The sequence below is a fragment of the Anser anser genome (genome assembly GCF_964211835.1).
Source record: "Anser anser genome assembly, chromosome: 2".
Lineage (NCBI taxonomy): Eukaryota > Metazoa > Chordata > Aves > Anseriformes > Anatidae > Anser > Anser anser.
In genome coordinates, this window is record NC_139721.1 from 53,126,213 (window position 1) to 53,141,379 (window position 15,167).

General features: G+C 40.0%; 1 protein-coding gene across 4 annotated transcripts in view; it reads left to right on the plus strand.

Moving 5' to 3' along the window:
- ARHGAP28 (Rho GTPase activating protein 28) overlaps positions 1 to 15,167 on the plus strand; it is an 80,985-nt gene that overhangs the window by 46,971 nt on the left and 18,847 nt on the right. For all 4 annotated transcript variants that reach the window (XM_083822699.1, XM_083822698.1, XM_083822701.1 and 1 more), the window contains 6 exons: positions 301 to 518; positions 6,081 to 6,168; positions 8,182 to 8,339; positions 13,315 to 13,480; positions 13,595 to 13,686; positions 15,024 to 15,101. In XM_083822699.1, the coding sequence (XP_083678825.1) occupies positions 301 to 518; positions 6,081 to 6,168; positions 8,182 to 8,339; positions 13,315 to 13,480; positions 13,595 to 13,686; positions 15,024 to 15,101 (800 nt within the window). The remainder of the gene's footprint in view (positions 1 to 300; positions 519 to 6,080; positions 6,169 to 8,181; positions 8,340 to 13,314; positions 13,481 to 13,594; positions 13,687 to 15,023; positions 15,102 to 15,167) is intronic.

Sequence of the window (15,167 nt, forward strand, 5' to 3'; positions counted from 1 at the left end):
ACTATATCAGGCTAGGTATACTCTGCTGCCTTCTTCACGTGAAAGCATTAATGCACAGTTTACAGACACCTCCTCTGTTCTTCTCCTAAGTGTCTCCTGTGCAGAGACTGCCAAAACGAAAGCTGGCAGTATGTTGACAAAAATCAAATTAGCTTGCGCTTGTGGCCTAAGAAAGTTTAGGCATGGAGTCTTCTCAATGTATACGCTAATGCAGTGATCCTCTGTTCCACCTCCATTCCTTCCTGCCCCCCTCTCCCTCCACATCAAGCCAAGCCCATAACTTGTTCTCTTCCTCCACAGAAGGGGAGCTGGAGGCCGAGTGGCTGCAGGATGTAGGTCTATCTACACTGATCTCGGGAGCTGAAGAGGAGGATGGCCAAGCCCTGCTGTCTACTCTGACCCGAACGCAAGCTGCCGCCGTACAGAAGAGGTACAACACCTACACACAGACCCTGAGGAAGAAGAACAAGCACACAGTCCGTGACGTGCGAGACATCTTTGGCACCAATGACTCTTCTGTAAGTAGCTGATGCATCCATGGAAATGCTTACGAGCTTAATTTTTATGTGTTTTGCAAGTAGCTCATGAAGGCTTCTACCAGACAGGAGTTTTCTGCTGACGATGTACAGCCAACCAGTAACAGTTCCTGACATTAAGTCCAGGCTTTTAATGCTGTATTTGCTACATTTTAAGAGGAAGGGAAGAAACCAAATACAATAGATGGCGCACAGTTTTGTAAATAACGTGTAACATAATGTTGTATCTGTTGCCAGCCTTTCTCCTGCAATCTCCTATCAAGACTAACATTTACTCCCTTATTTTTTTTGTAAATTGGTGAGTTACTCTTGGCAGTTATTCAAATTTCTGCTGGCTTCTGGGGACACTTGTTATTTACTCAGCAGTCTCAGCAGTGAAGTAAAGCTTCTCTAATGAAGCAACTGGGGTTCAAATATGCATAAGCAATTAAACACCTGCCAGCACGATTGCAACTGGTACACTAGCAGTTACATTTCACTTACATAGGAAACAAAAATCTATTAACAGTCCATTTGTTTCATGGCTTCAGAAACGAGCATTGCCCCTGGTGGCTTCATCCACTTTTCCCTGAGGATAGCTCTAAAAGCACCAGTTCTCCTCACTTCACATTTTGATTTTGGTGAATGCAGTCACCTGTCTGAATTTAGTCCAAAGCAACATGCATGATTTTAAATGTGTGATTCTTGATATCTTAAACAAGAATGACCAATAAGCTCACAAGTTCACCTTTAAGAATTAAAGTTTTTATCATTATAAACTTCTAGGAAACACCTTTTGTCTGAAATTGTTTTATGCTTTTCTACTTGTCCTACCTTCTCTCCAAGGCTTGGCATCCTGAATGAATTCAAAAATAAAATAAATAGCTGCATAATTATTTTAAGATTACAAAAATACAATGGTTGGGGAAATTAATTTTTTTGTCTCTAATTTAAGTACCTGGGTTCTTTAGAACCTCTTGCATATATCCCATAAATATTTCCAGAAGCACCCAGTAGTTTCCTGTGGGCAGACTTTCTTGCATGAGAAATCCTTAGGCATGTTTGCATGAACATTAAAAAGCTGATGGCACTTCTTATTAGATTAATACATTTCTCCTGTTTCAAGTATCTGTAAACCTGAATGCATTTATAGTTTTTAATAATGCTGACAGAGCTTATATTTTCTAATAAATTTAAATCAGCCAAATAAATGTTGTGTCCATTCTCTTGGATGGACACACTATTGATGGTTTTTTGACCTGCTTATTTTTCTCCACTCTTTTTCACTTGCTAAAGGAATCAGAAACTTCTAATCCATTCTCCTTCAAATCATTGTTTTGCCTCCTCAGAAATTCAGCTCACTTACTTGTTCTGCACTTTGAGAACCTGAAAGATAAGGCTGAAGAAGTAATTAAGACTTCTAATTCTTCTTCCCACAGAAATATGCAGTTCTGCAAGGTACTTGCCTAACTGTTAAACACAGATGCACAAACACAGCTGCAGAACCCACCAACACCTCTCTCCAACAGACTACAAAGCAGATTGCATTTCTAACAGCCTGTAAGGTTCCAAACACCCTTTGGGCACTTCAATTGACCATTGCTCCTATCTCTGCTGCTTATTATGGGATTTAGAAAGCCCATCCTAATTATCAGCTCCTCGGGGATGGACGGGTGCATTTTCAGAATGCAGCAGACCCACATTTTAGGGGATGCTTGTGTCCCAAGCTGAGGTTGACATATTCTGAGCAGTCCTGTGTGAGGCAGTCCCAGCTGAACAAGTCCCTTATGCTCTGCTGAGTCTTTGGACATGGCATTACAACCACTGGTGAACCTTTATGATGAATCAGTTTGGGAAAGCGATCTGGATTTAAAAGAGCACAGCCCAAAGAAGAAGAGGAGTAGGGGACAGGGAGGGCAAATCTTTTCAGCACAGCTGCTGCAGAGTGACCGGTAAAAAGATAGCTTAAAGTGACATGCAGGAGATTCTTTACTTTCCAGTCCTGCTTTTTTTTTTTTTTTTTTTTTTTTTTGGTGGTGGGAGAGAGCAAAGGGGACAAAAGAAAACGTGTTGCAAATAGCAAAACAGCTCTAATTGCTTCACATAACTCTATAATCCTCCCCATTAGCAGGATGGATTTACACTTTCTTCCCAACAACCTAAGCATTACAGGAGCCCAGAGGGATGGGTCACAGGATGGATTGCTCTCTTCTGTGGCTAATGATGAGAGAAGAGGTGATTAGCTCACTGGGGTCACCTGAGACGAGATTTACAGGATGAGTGAAGCTGCATAAATAGTTGTCATCCGGAGGGTGGAGAAAGAGAGAGAGAAAAAAAAAAACGGTGGGGGGAGAAGAGAGTGGAAGATTTTTGCCCTCATTTCTTTTCCCTGTTCTGAAAAAGTCTGTCTGGTAGGCTTTTTGCTATTATTGCCTGGTGGCCAGCCTCTGTATAGGTAGGTCAACACAGAGCAAAGGGGGTCAGGGCAAGAGTGTTCCCTTAGCAGTCCAAGTGGACTGAAATGAAAGCCACGTTTCCTTACTTTTTATTCTGCTGGAAAGGTGCAGTGATTACTGAGGGTAAAATCCATCACCCCTGGTACCTTGCCCCCTACTAGAGTACCTCAGTGGAGCACCTTGCACCAGCTGAGGTGCCTCTGCTCTATTTCAGGCAGTCTTGCGCTCAACAGGCTCGACTGACAGCCACAGTACAAGGATTTAAATTGGATGGTTTATTAATCACAGTGGCCTGATTTTCCTTATTGCTGGTACCCTGCTATTACCATCAGAAACTATCAGCTCTGCTAGTGCTCAAAGCCTAGAAAAATCAGCAGCAGAATACAAATGGGGGGAAAAAAAACATTGATTTTATTATTGGAGGGAGGAATTGAAGCAACAAGTTCATTAACAGCCCATCCCTGTATGTTGTGATCAACTAAAACTCCTCGAGAGTTCTCAGAGCATTCTACTTCAGCAATGCACAAGAAAATCTTATCCTAATTAAAGAAGAACCACTAACTAACCCAGAGCTATTTGCATGAGAAGACAATCATGATGACAGCATGCGGAAATATGAATTAAACCAAAGGACTGGCAAGTTGTACCCTGACTAGAGCTATAAGACTACGTCTTTTGCTTTTATTTTCCTTAGCTGGAGGGCTGACAACAGAATTTGCTTGCTTTGGTGCTCCAATTAATTGTTTTTACATCTCCTACAATGAGGGTAACTACTAAAGAACTATCTATCTCATCTCCATCTTCTTCTTGCTGTTCTAGTTTCCTCTTCCCATTGGAAATTCCTGTGTACATTATGCTAGTAAACACTGGGTTCATTTTTAGTACCAGATCATGAGAACTGTCTAATGAATCACTTTCAGTCAGAAATCAGGATATATGAAGTCTTGACTTGACAAGAGCCCCAGCCAAATGAATAAATCTGTCCCAATTTAATTAAGGACAAAATTTGACTGTTGGCCTTTCACATTCATTAAGATATGAGCTTCCAAATCTTTTTAATCTTCATTTTTACTAAAGAAACAACATGGAACTTTAAAATTCATGCAATATAAAGGTTGTATTCCCAGCCCACCCTCTCTTTGTATCATATTATCCTAAGCTTTTATTTAAAAAAAAAAAAAAAAGACTAAAAGGTCCTGTTGATCTCATTTAGAAGAGAGTTCCACACAAGACACAAAGGTTTTTCTTATACTTCCCCTGTGAAGGCTGGGAAATTAAAGCAAGAACGTGATGCTTTTAGTTACCCTGATATTGTACATGGCTCATGACATCCATCTGCCACAAGCTCAAGCAGCCTGCAGGCTCTTGCAAGCACTGCTGGGTGGGAGACAGAGCCGTGTTCTCAACTCCCCTTTTCCAGCTCCCCTGTGCTTAGCAGAAGTTGCTTGCTTCAGCATCTTCATTATTGATTTCACCTGCATATCAAGGCTGCAAGGATTTTTTCCTTAATAAACTTGACTCGCTGTAAATCTATTCTGAATACCGTTTGTAGGGTCAGACATTCTGCACAGTGAAAGTGAGCCAGTTGCTAATCATAGAACCATAGAATATTTACCATTAATTCCTCCATCTGGATCTCAAGCAGATTTTAAGCAAAGTTTGATTTTCCAAAATCGCAGATGCAAGTTTAACCAACCCTTCCACTTCCATCCTCCCAGCTGAAATCCACTTACTTTTTTATGTCTTAAAAATGTTTGTAAAGATGTTATGAGATTTTGTACTAACAACATCCTACAGTTCTCCATTAAAATAAATAAATAAATTAAAATAAAAATCAGTGGTTTGTACAGTCTGCTGGCAAAGGAAGTCCATGTGACTCAAATCCTGTTTGCTGTCAAGTTTGCAGCCCATTAAATGGACTCTCTCAGGAGAGGTCTTATTCATGTTACATTTGACTTCATTACCCAAATAGCTCAGAGGATAAAACTGAATAAAACAACTGCAGTGTTATTTCAGGTTTCCAACTGGAAGAGCTGCCTGCCTCTTAAACATCTGACACATTTTTATCAAGGGAAGACAACAAATACTGCCCTGAGGCATCGCTGCTTGTTGATAAACTGCCAATTTAACAATTCAGAGAGCAATTTGAAGAGCTGTTGCTGGAGGCTCATCGGGGCATGTTCAGCATGTTGGGGGCTGCTCCTTAAGGCCCAGGGGGTGAGGCAGCAAATTGGTGGGCTCCAAGCAGGATAATAAACAGCCAAAAAGAATACAAGGCTGGCTGAGGGCACTGTAGTCATTTTCACTGAGTACAATTCACAGCATTTTTAAATTACAGACTTTTTTCACCCCCAAATGTGCAGGTGAGCTGCAATACCCTCCACACACACACACACACACACATGCATACTCAGATTTGTTTTTATCAGTCCCCAAATTGCTGAGCATAAGGGGCAAAACCCAGCAGCCAGAGAGAGGTGATTCTGCCTGGAAGTCATCCACTAGGCTCAGAGCCCTTTCCCCTGCTTTCACACAGCACAGAATGATTTATGGAGCAGAAAGTAATGATTATTAAAAAGATATTTTTTTTCCCAAAAACTGTATTTTCAGTTCTCTGCTAAGGTGTTAGTATATAGCCTATTGGAGGGCATCCATCAATTAACAATTCGCAAGTGCCCAAATATCCTGAAATGTAGTGAACAGCCTGGTGTCTGCCAGGTACTTGGGATGTTCAGCATGTGTCAGAGAGCCCCCAGAAAGATTTGTGACCAAAGTGATTAAAAGCAGGGTGGATTACAATTTGACAAGGACCTTTCGCTTAGTACAATTACATACAGCAATTTATTTAGCTAATTTCAGTCATTATACAGGGCAGGACTCATTAGCTACAATGAGCTGCAATATCACTGACCTCAACATGATCCAAATCTGTGCAGCCTGGGGAAGATTAATTCTCAGGCTCGGCTATGAAAAATGTACTCTGGCAAATCACAACACGTTGTTTAAAGGGTATAAGCTGAGAATGATTTGCTGTTGCTTAAACTGTAGCAGTTTCTGTCCATAGAAGTTGACTTTCACTGCAGTCTGATCATTTTTCCTTGCCTATCAGCCCACATTTGAGACAGTTCCAGTGTCACCAGTTCCTTCTAATGGTATCCAGCTTCCTGGGCAGAAGCCAGTTTGGAAATCAGTTAGCTGTGAGTATGCCAACATGTAACCAGTGTTCACTTCCTCTTAGAAAAATGGTAGACAGAAAGATCCTGTTGTGGTTCTGAGGTTAGTCCCCTCCTTTGTGTTGGGGCCATGCTACATATATTTTCTTAATATCATTGTCAGCTTATTGTCATGTAGGACCCAAAGTTTCCCATTCAAGACTAGTGTTTTAAAGACAGAGTGATGTCTCTGAGGCATCGATGTCTAAAATGTACTGAATATTGCAAGGCTTGGAATGTGGAAGTAACCTTCAAAGGGTACAGTGCAGAAGTTGCCAAAAATATGTCTCTCAGCAGTATATTTTCTTGTGGCAAATCATAACAAGAAAGATGCATATGTCCTCCATATTTCTTTTCCAGTACTGCAGAAATTGTAATGATGAAATTTATCATCTTTCTGGTTCTCCCCTATTATTCTGGTATACTAATGGTGTCGGTTTGGACACCGCTTAAACATTTTGCCCTGGCAGTTATTGGCAGTGCTAATGAAAATGATAGCTCTGCTCTACTCAGTGTCCGGATAGCTGTCAGTAGCCTTCCAGGGAATGTCCATCTTCTATTTTGAAAGCTCTTTCCATCACTACTGTTCAGGGCTTACCTAAAGGGTTATTAGTAAGTATTAATTTATTGTTAATATAATTATATTAACTTTCACAAATATGGAGTTTCTAAAATAGTCACTTAGATGTTTAACTTTGGATATAGTGCCACAGACATTTTCCTTGGTTGCAAAAGCTGTTAATTTCACTGTTCTACTGATACCTCTGCCCCTCAAGCAGTCGTATTAGAATAGATTGAGTAGCAAATGGCCAGGGCTTCTGCAGAGAGTCTGTGATACCAGGTCTAAGGATGGAAAGAGAGATGAAAAGCATCTTAAAATTCTTTGGCCATTGGGTAACATCTGAGGCCAAAGTTCAGAAGCCAGGCTTACGTTTTTCATACCAGAATTTCAAAATAAATGTTGCTACAACGTGTTGGGAAAAAAAAAATAATCTGTAAATGAAATGATTCAAAAATCATGGGGCATGCAAATGTTTATAAAATATATAATGCTTTTTAATTCACCTTCTGATTTCCATGGCTTTTGAATGCATTTGGGTCGCATTAGTAAACTCATCTCTGCAGTCCTGGGGGCTGAAATTTTACATCACTTTCAATGGAAACTGTGATCTTGTTCCAATTGCATGAGTCTAGGAGCTGGACATTAATGGAAAATGGAAAATTGTCCTGAAATGTGAGAGATCAGTCATGAAAGTTGGCAACACTGGAACTCATGTATATTATCACACTTTGGACTCCATGACAATAGAGTATTTCTGTACTTGACTGTACCGATCTCAAAAATTTTCCTTTGATATCCACTAATTTCAGGAGGTAACTAAACTTCAGAGTTGTACAGTAAGTCATTTCATAGTATCTATCAGAAATTACAGTAAAAATAGTGTTTTTGCAAACAGTAAGATTGTACATTGAGTCCTGTTTTGGTGCTACACACCTAGACTAGCAACTGTGAGAAATGTGAGTACATATGTGTGTGAGCATATAAAATGTATGCACAATGCATATAAAATATATGAACAATGTCTTTTGATTGTAAATAAGTCAACAGTGACCTGAAAATGTGTCAAAAACATTTTTCTGTCAGATACTTTTTTTTCTCAATTGTTCATCACACAAGTGCCAACACTTTGCTGGCCTGGATAGACAAGGACAGAGTACAAAAACTTGATAATTCATGATAAACAGGAAGTTCCAGCTTGACTATCTTTCTCACGAAAAGCAACAAGTTAAATAATCTAAAATGAAAATAAGGATTTTATTTCTAAGGGGTTATTTCCTCCAGACAAAACAGGAACAAGCTGTGTTTTACACTGAAATTCCTCTTTGAAGCACTTCCTTTATTACTTTCTCAAGATTTTTGTTATCTTGGTTCAATTTTTTAATGTCCTGAATGCAAGCATACATTCAGTGTTCATATGCAGTATCCCTTATTTTCAGCTAATAGCTGTCTAGACTGTGGACTAGATAAAGGCAGCCCGTCCGTAACAGAAGAGCTCTCCTATGAGGTCTCTTTCTCAGAATCCATTACGGTCCTTCCAAAAAGCCGAGAGTGGACGAAAAACCAGAGGTTCAAAAAGGAAGACTCTGCTTTGCCTGTAAGTTTGTTCTCTATATATTTCCTCAATGTTTGTGGGTGTTGTTTCTTTTGGTTTGGTTTGGTTTTGTGTATTTATTTTTTTTACCCATTAATTTTCTGCTTTATATGCCCAGCACATTGGAGGCTGTTAAGGTACATTAGCTGTTCTTTGCTATGTGTTCTTTATGGCAAATCCATATATGAATTCTTTATGGATCCTGCCATGCTTGTCTACAGTTTATGACCGATTCCCAGAGAGGTACCAAAAATAAACTGGATATTCAAGCCTGGTTTTCAGATGTACCCATCACAAATTAATATATGTAACTCAATCCACAAATATTGCACCGCCTGCACATTTTTCATATCGAAATGAAGTCGTTACTGGCACTAATACCAGCAATCATTTTCATTACTGGTCTGCTTTCCTACTTTATTCCCCCACAGATTATCTGCCTTTGTTAACACATAGGTTTAAAATTGCTCCACAGATGAAGGAGAGGAAAGCAAGCATTAGTCCTGCAGCAGTGCTGATTGCCTCCAATCAATATTCTATGCAATTACACTATAGGAGACGCTACATGAATGGCTAAAGGAAAGTTAACCATATCCTATCATCCAACAAGACCTACAGTGAGCAGTCATGCCATTTTCTGGAATTATTCATTGAATTCAGTAGATACTTTTCTATTTTCATCAGCCCTCACAGCTTCCATTACTGACAACTGGAGCATTAGGTTCATGCTCCAGATATCACCTCTTTAGTGAGATGTCTGAAATAGCTGTAAATTATTTGGAAGCATTTCCTGAATGTTATGGCATCCTGAGGTCCTGAACTAATCCGAAATTGTTGCTATCCACACAGACATTGAATTGTCTGAGAATTATCCATTTGTCTATCTGAGGCACCACCAAGGAAGCAGAACTTTAGATGTAGAATTAAACTTCCTTGTGGAAGGAGGAATAAGATACCAAATAGATTACAACTGGTATGAAATCTCTGTGTTTTAGTTTAGTTTTTGTTTGTTTGTTGTTTTTTTTTGTTTTGTTTTGTTGTTTTTCTGTGGTGTGGTTAACTTGGCATCCTTTGGAGAATAAGGTTATCTCTACATTTGTCATGTCTCTCACAAACCAAGAGTTCCTCCTTGCTCCTTGCAATAGCAAACCTCAGACTATACTATTAGACTAAACCTCAGCTTTTACTATTACACACACACACACAAAAATTGTTCTCTGCAACCATTCTGACACTAACTTTTCAGTTGATAGATCAGGAAAACTGGTGATAAACAGGGAAGAGAATGTGCCACGTTGATTATTTTGGACTCATGGATGCATAATTGATTAGTTTTAGAAAAGGACATTAGTTTTAGAAAAGGACATTAGTTTTAGAAAAGGACATTATTGTGCTTGCAGTGAAGTCTTCTGCATGCAGGGCAGCTTTCTGTACACTTGGAAGATTACACAAGAAATATTTCAGGTCATCAGAGACATAAACATTCTAAACGTAGTCAATAATTGTAGCTGTTGGTGTTGGCATTTTTCTTAGTTCATGTGTTGCTTAGTTCATTCTTAGTTCATGTGTTGCCACTCATGGTATTTATTTTTTCCTGTAATGCCTCAGACTGTAATGGGAGCCAGCAAAAAATCACCTCTTGGTCTGTTATGCAGACTCATGCTCTTAAGGACTGTCCCAACTTCCTCAAGATGGGCCAAAAGGGACAGACTGAAGTCTACACATCATACTTTTTCTGGTAGCTTTCTTGCATGCTAGTATAATCAGCATCATGGATGGCATGTACTGAGCTACATGTAGAGAAATTATAAAATACCATGTCCTCTGCAGCTTCCAGAGGAGCCAAATAAACATCACTTGCCCCATAGGGTTACATGCAATTTCCCCAACACGGAAACATAATTAATGCGACTTAGCCAAAGATTTTTCAGAATTAAAGTCAGTAAGCATTTCAGGCCTATCTAAGTAAACCATATAGTTCCGTATAGTAAACCATATATACAGAGACAACATGTCAAACAATATCACACACAATCCTTAGTCAAAATAATAGTTCTTTAATTTTCAGAGTACCACAGCTATCTTTGATGCTACATAGCTTGACTCCACTGTTTGTAAGAAAAATCACTGGAAAATTATGACAGAAGACACAACAAAGAAGCATAGCCCCAAACCTTGTGTTAACATTGCATCACATTATTATGACCCTAGAAGTCAACCAGCCAATATGAAAAATCTTTGTAGCTACCCTTTGTAATCAATTTTGGAGAGTTTGTCATTTTGTCTTGGTAAGCGTACTTGCAAACAGACTTTGTTATTCTCTATGTTTTATTCTCCATCCCCTCAGGAAATATATATATACACTGTGTAATTTTTTTTTTTCCCCAAGATGATTTACAGTGTTTTTGGACGTTGTACATCAATGGGGCTGAAAAGACATAGAAATTATTTTTGTTTATCTTCAGAAGGCCATGATCCATGTAGATCCTGTTGTATTATTAAGTCTCAGCATAAGAGTTACAATAGACTTGCTGAGGTTTGGGGAGTAAAGATTCTGGACTAAAATGCCCCAACCATCATGCAAATACATTATTCCATTCCCTGCACTCCCCAGTTTTGATTAACCCGTATTGAAAAACTGTGTGCAATGCAGTTCAGGAAGACCCAGCCTACATGATCTATATGTCCTTTGTCTTCTCCTACTTTTGAAATCTGGTGTAAATTTTTTTTTCCCTGCCTTTTTCTTGGTATGTTTGGCTGGGTTGGGTTAAATATATTGAGTCCAAATTTGTTTAAAATGGAAGGACTGGGAAGAAATCTCCAGAAGCAAAACACTCTTAAAAAATGTGTTTCCACACAATTCCCTGAAGAGAAGAGATTGTTTGCAATGGTGTTTATTTGTACCTCTGACTAACAATTACTGTTCTGAGTTATAACTAAATTAAAAAAATATATATAACACCAAAGTTCCACAGTGCTTTGGAAAGCATGCTTTATACCATACTTTGTTATTATTTCTAGCAATCGTGTCAAAAACGGATGGGTATTTGTTCTTTCTGACATTTGTACAAATGCTTATGGTGTGATCCAATACTCCTGGCTCTGGTCCATGACACTGCAGCTTCTAAAATATGTAGACATCTTCACATGCCCAATATTACTAAATATTTAGTTCAAGCCTACTTGAATAAATGATTTCTTAGCTGCTGGGAGTCATTTCTATGCCTAAATGCTTCTTGAGCAATAAAAAGTACCACTAAAGTGTCAGGTTGGCATCAGGACTAGCTGGTTTTACTGCTGGACTTTCTTCAGATCTTTAGTCTGAATTCCCCTTTAAGACCTCATAAATGAGTAGTATTATGCAAAGCAGACATGTATTCATCCCTCCCACCACCAATGGATATACAACTATATCTGTGATGATATGAGTCCGTTACTTTAACAACAATCAAAAGCATTCTGGGGGAGGAAGAAGCAAAGCGAAGTGTAATATACTGCTAAAACTGGGCAAAGTTTTGTTAGCATGTAACTCGTTCTTCCAGACCAGAGTACAGGCAGAGCACTGAGGTTAACATCTCTGCTCCAGTGACACTGCACTTAGTGGATGAGGGAAAGGCTGTGGATGTGGTCTATCTTGACTTCAGTAAGGCTTTTGACACCATTTCCCATAGCATTCTCCTCAAGAAAATGGCTGCTCTTGGCTTGGACTGGCGTACATTTCGCTGGGTTAGAAACTGGCTGGGTAGCCAGGCCCAAAGAGTCGTGGTGAATGGAGTAAAATCCAGTTGGAGGCCTGTCACTAGTGGCGTCCCCCAGGGCTCAGTGCTGGGGCCAGTTCTCTTTAATATCTTTATCGATGATCTGGATGAGGGGATCGAGCGCACCCTCAGTAAGTTTGCAGATGACACCAAGCTAAGTGCGTGTGTCGATCTGCTCGAGGGCAGGAAGGCTCTGCAGGAGGATCTGGATAAGCTGGACCGATGGGCTGAGGCCAACTGTATGAAGTTCAACAAGGCCAAGTGCCGGGTCCTGCATCTGGGGCACAACAACCCCAAGCAGAGCTACAGGATGGGAGATGAGTGGCTGGAAAGCTGCCTGGCCGAGAAGGACCTGGGAGTATTGGTTGATAGTTAGCTGAATACGAGCCAGCAGTGTGCTCAGGTGGCCAAGAAGGCCAACAGCATCCTGGCTTGTATAAGAAACAGTGTGGCCAGCAGGGCTAGGGAAGTAATTGTCCCCCTGTACTCGGCTCTGGTGAGGCCACACCTCGAGTACTGTGTTCAGTTTTGGGCCCCTCGCTACAAGAAGGACATGGAGGTGCTCGAGAGAGTCCAGAGAAGGGCAACGAAGCTGGTGAGGGGTCTGGAGAGCAAGTCTTACAAGGAGCAGCTGAGGGAGCTGGGATTGTTCAGTCTGGAAAAGAGGAGGCTCAGGGGCAACCTTATCTCACTCTACAGGTACCTTAAAGGAGGCTGGGGGTTGGTCTATTCTCCCACGTGCCTGGTGACAGGACAAGGGGGAATGGGCTAAAGTTGCACCAGGGGAGGTTTAGGTTGGATATTAGGAAGAATTTCTTTACCGAAAGGGTTGTTAGGCATTAGAATGGGCTGCCCAGGGAAATGGTTGAGTCACCATCCCTGGAGTTCTTTAAAAGATGTTGAGATTTAGAGCTTAGTGATATGGTTTAGTGGAGGACTTGTTAGTGTTAGGTCAGAGGTTGGACTCGGTGATCTTGGAGGTCTCTTCCAGCCTAGATGATTCTGTGATTCTGTGATTCTGTCGTAAGCAAGAAGCTAAGCTATGTTTCAGGTGGATGGAAGTAATATCAACATACCAGGTTAATATATAGAGTTGCAGTTCAGCTCTTTGGTGTTACCCATCTACCCTGACTTCCTTTCAAATATGAGCATCTCTTTAAAAACAAAAATTCACATGCTAATTCTAGTGCAAATAAAGATGCAACCGATCTCTACTGTAGAAATTCATTGTTCGGAAAAGCCGGTTTGGACTGACAGAGGTTGGAGACCTCTCTCCTGAAGACATGAAGAAGATCCGCTACCTCTCCCTGATTGAGCTAACAGCCTTCTACGATGCCCTGGGAGTGGAGCTGAAGAGGAACCGCACAGAGAGGGTGCGGGGACGAGGTACTGTACCATGGCATCTGCATGGCAGCCACCTGGGCACTGCTCAGCATTGCTAAAAAGACATGTGCAAGGCTGTGTTTGCTCTCTTTCATATTTGTTGTTGTTATTTTTAAGAAAATGGTCTTTTTGGAGTCCCTCTCGCAGTGCTGCTGGAGAATGATCAAAAGAAGGTTCCTGGAGTAAAAGTTCCCCTCATCTTCCAAAAAGTGAGTATAACGTGACCGTCTAAGCCACTAAGATTGGCATTTCCGTCATTTGCACTGACACCCAAAACACACATCAGATAAGAAAAGATACAAGCTTTGCAGTTTTCAAGGTGTCTTCTACAGGTCTCTGTATGTATGTCGTGTTTTGAACACCTCATGACACACAGACAATTGTTTCTCTTGCATTTTTTCTATGGTGGGGACCTCTTTCCATTTTTGTAGTTGTGTGGCACCATACAGTAAACCTTGAAAAACAAATGTCAGGCTTTCTGTTTCCCTTTCTCCTTAAATTAGAGATGCAGGCAAAATTGTATGTGTTTGTGCAGAAGTAGCACAAATGAATTCTGTCAGAAGTTTTAATTCCATGTGGATTCAAACTGCAGGTATTATTTAGCTATTATTTCCAGAGTGGATGTGGTATCTTCTCTTTGAGGTTTTTATGACAAGATAAACATCATTTATATAAGTCTTTTGACTATACATTGACATCCAGCAGATGTCTTGGAGATAGGTACACAGACACAAGCACACATACATTTACACAGATTTACAAGAACTTGACATTACAAAAAATGTCAATGTAAATACTTAGAAAAGGGGAAGTGGCAAGGAATGTCAGGGGAAAGACTGACAGATCTTGAATATTTGTATGACTTTGCAAGCAGCTTCATGGGTCCTTTGTCAAGTTACTGTTGGAAATTAGAAGGATCCAACAGCTAGGACAGAAAGTAGAGCGGGTAGTGAAACTTCAAAGCTATATGAATAAATACTAAGAAAGGATTTTTTGTTCTCGTTCAATCTAATTTCTGTTAAATCAATTTATTTATTTTTTAATAAAAACTTAGAGTGCAAAGCCTATTGCTCTATTCACAGAAATTTCAAAATAAAATATCTTGTGATCATTTTCTAATCTGAGTTCTCAGGTCCCAGAAACATGTTATCTATAATCCATTCCATTGTGCTCCTCAGGGAGAGACTTAAACATTTCTCTGAGGTTAATTTTCCTTCAAAACACCATTGTGTTTAACCCAGTGTATCTGCCCTTTTATTAATACATTTATGTGTTACTTGTTCTATAGCAGTGCCAAGTCCCAAATCAAGGACAGAGGGGCCTACTGTGTTATCGGTTTTCCGTACTCTCCATATGCCGGATTTCAGGGTCAGGGATATAGAGATCAAATTAGGAAGGCTTACTTACATGATCTGGCTTGTTTTCATTAGCAAATTATTTATAAATGTATCTTTTTCAAGTTAGTTTCAAGGAGACCTAGGTTGAAAAAAAAAAAAAGTATTTTAAAATACTTCTGAGTATTTTCCTGGGTTTTGCTTATTTTCAGCTGCTGCTCAAGCTTGAGGAAACTGGTTTAGAAACTGAAGGAATTCTTCGAGTGCCCGGATCTGCCTCCAGGGTTAAGGTAGATGTTTGTGCTAGTTTTCTGTCTCCTGGACCACAGCTTCTATGTCAAATAACACAGTACACA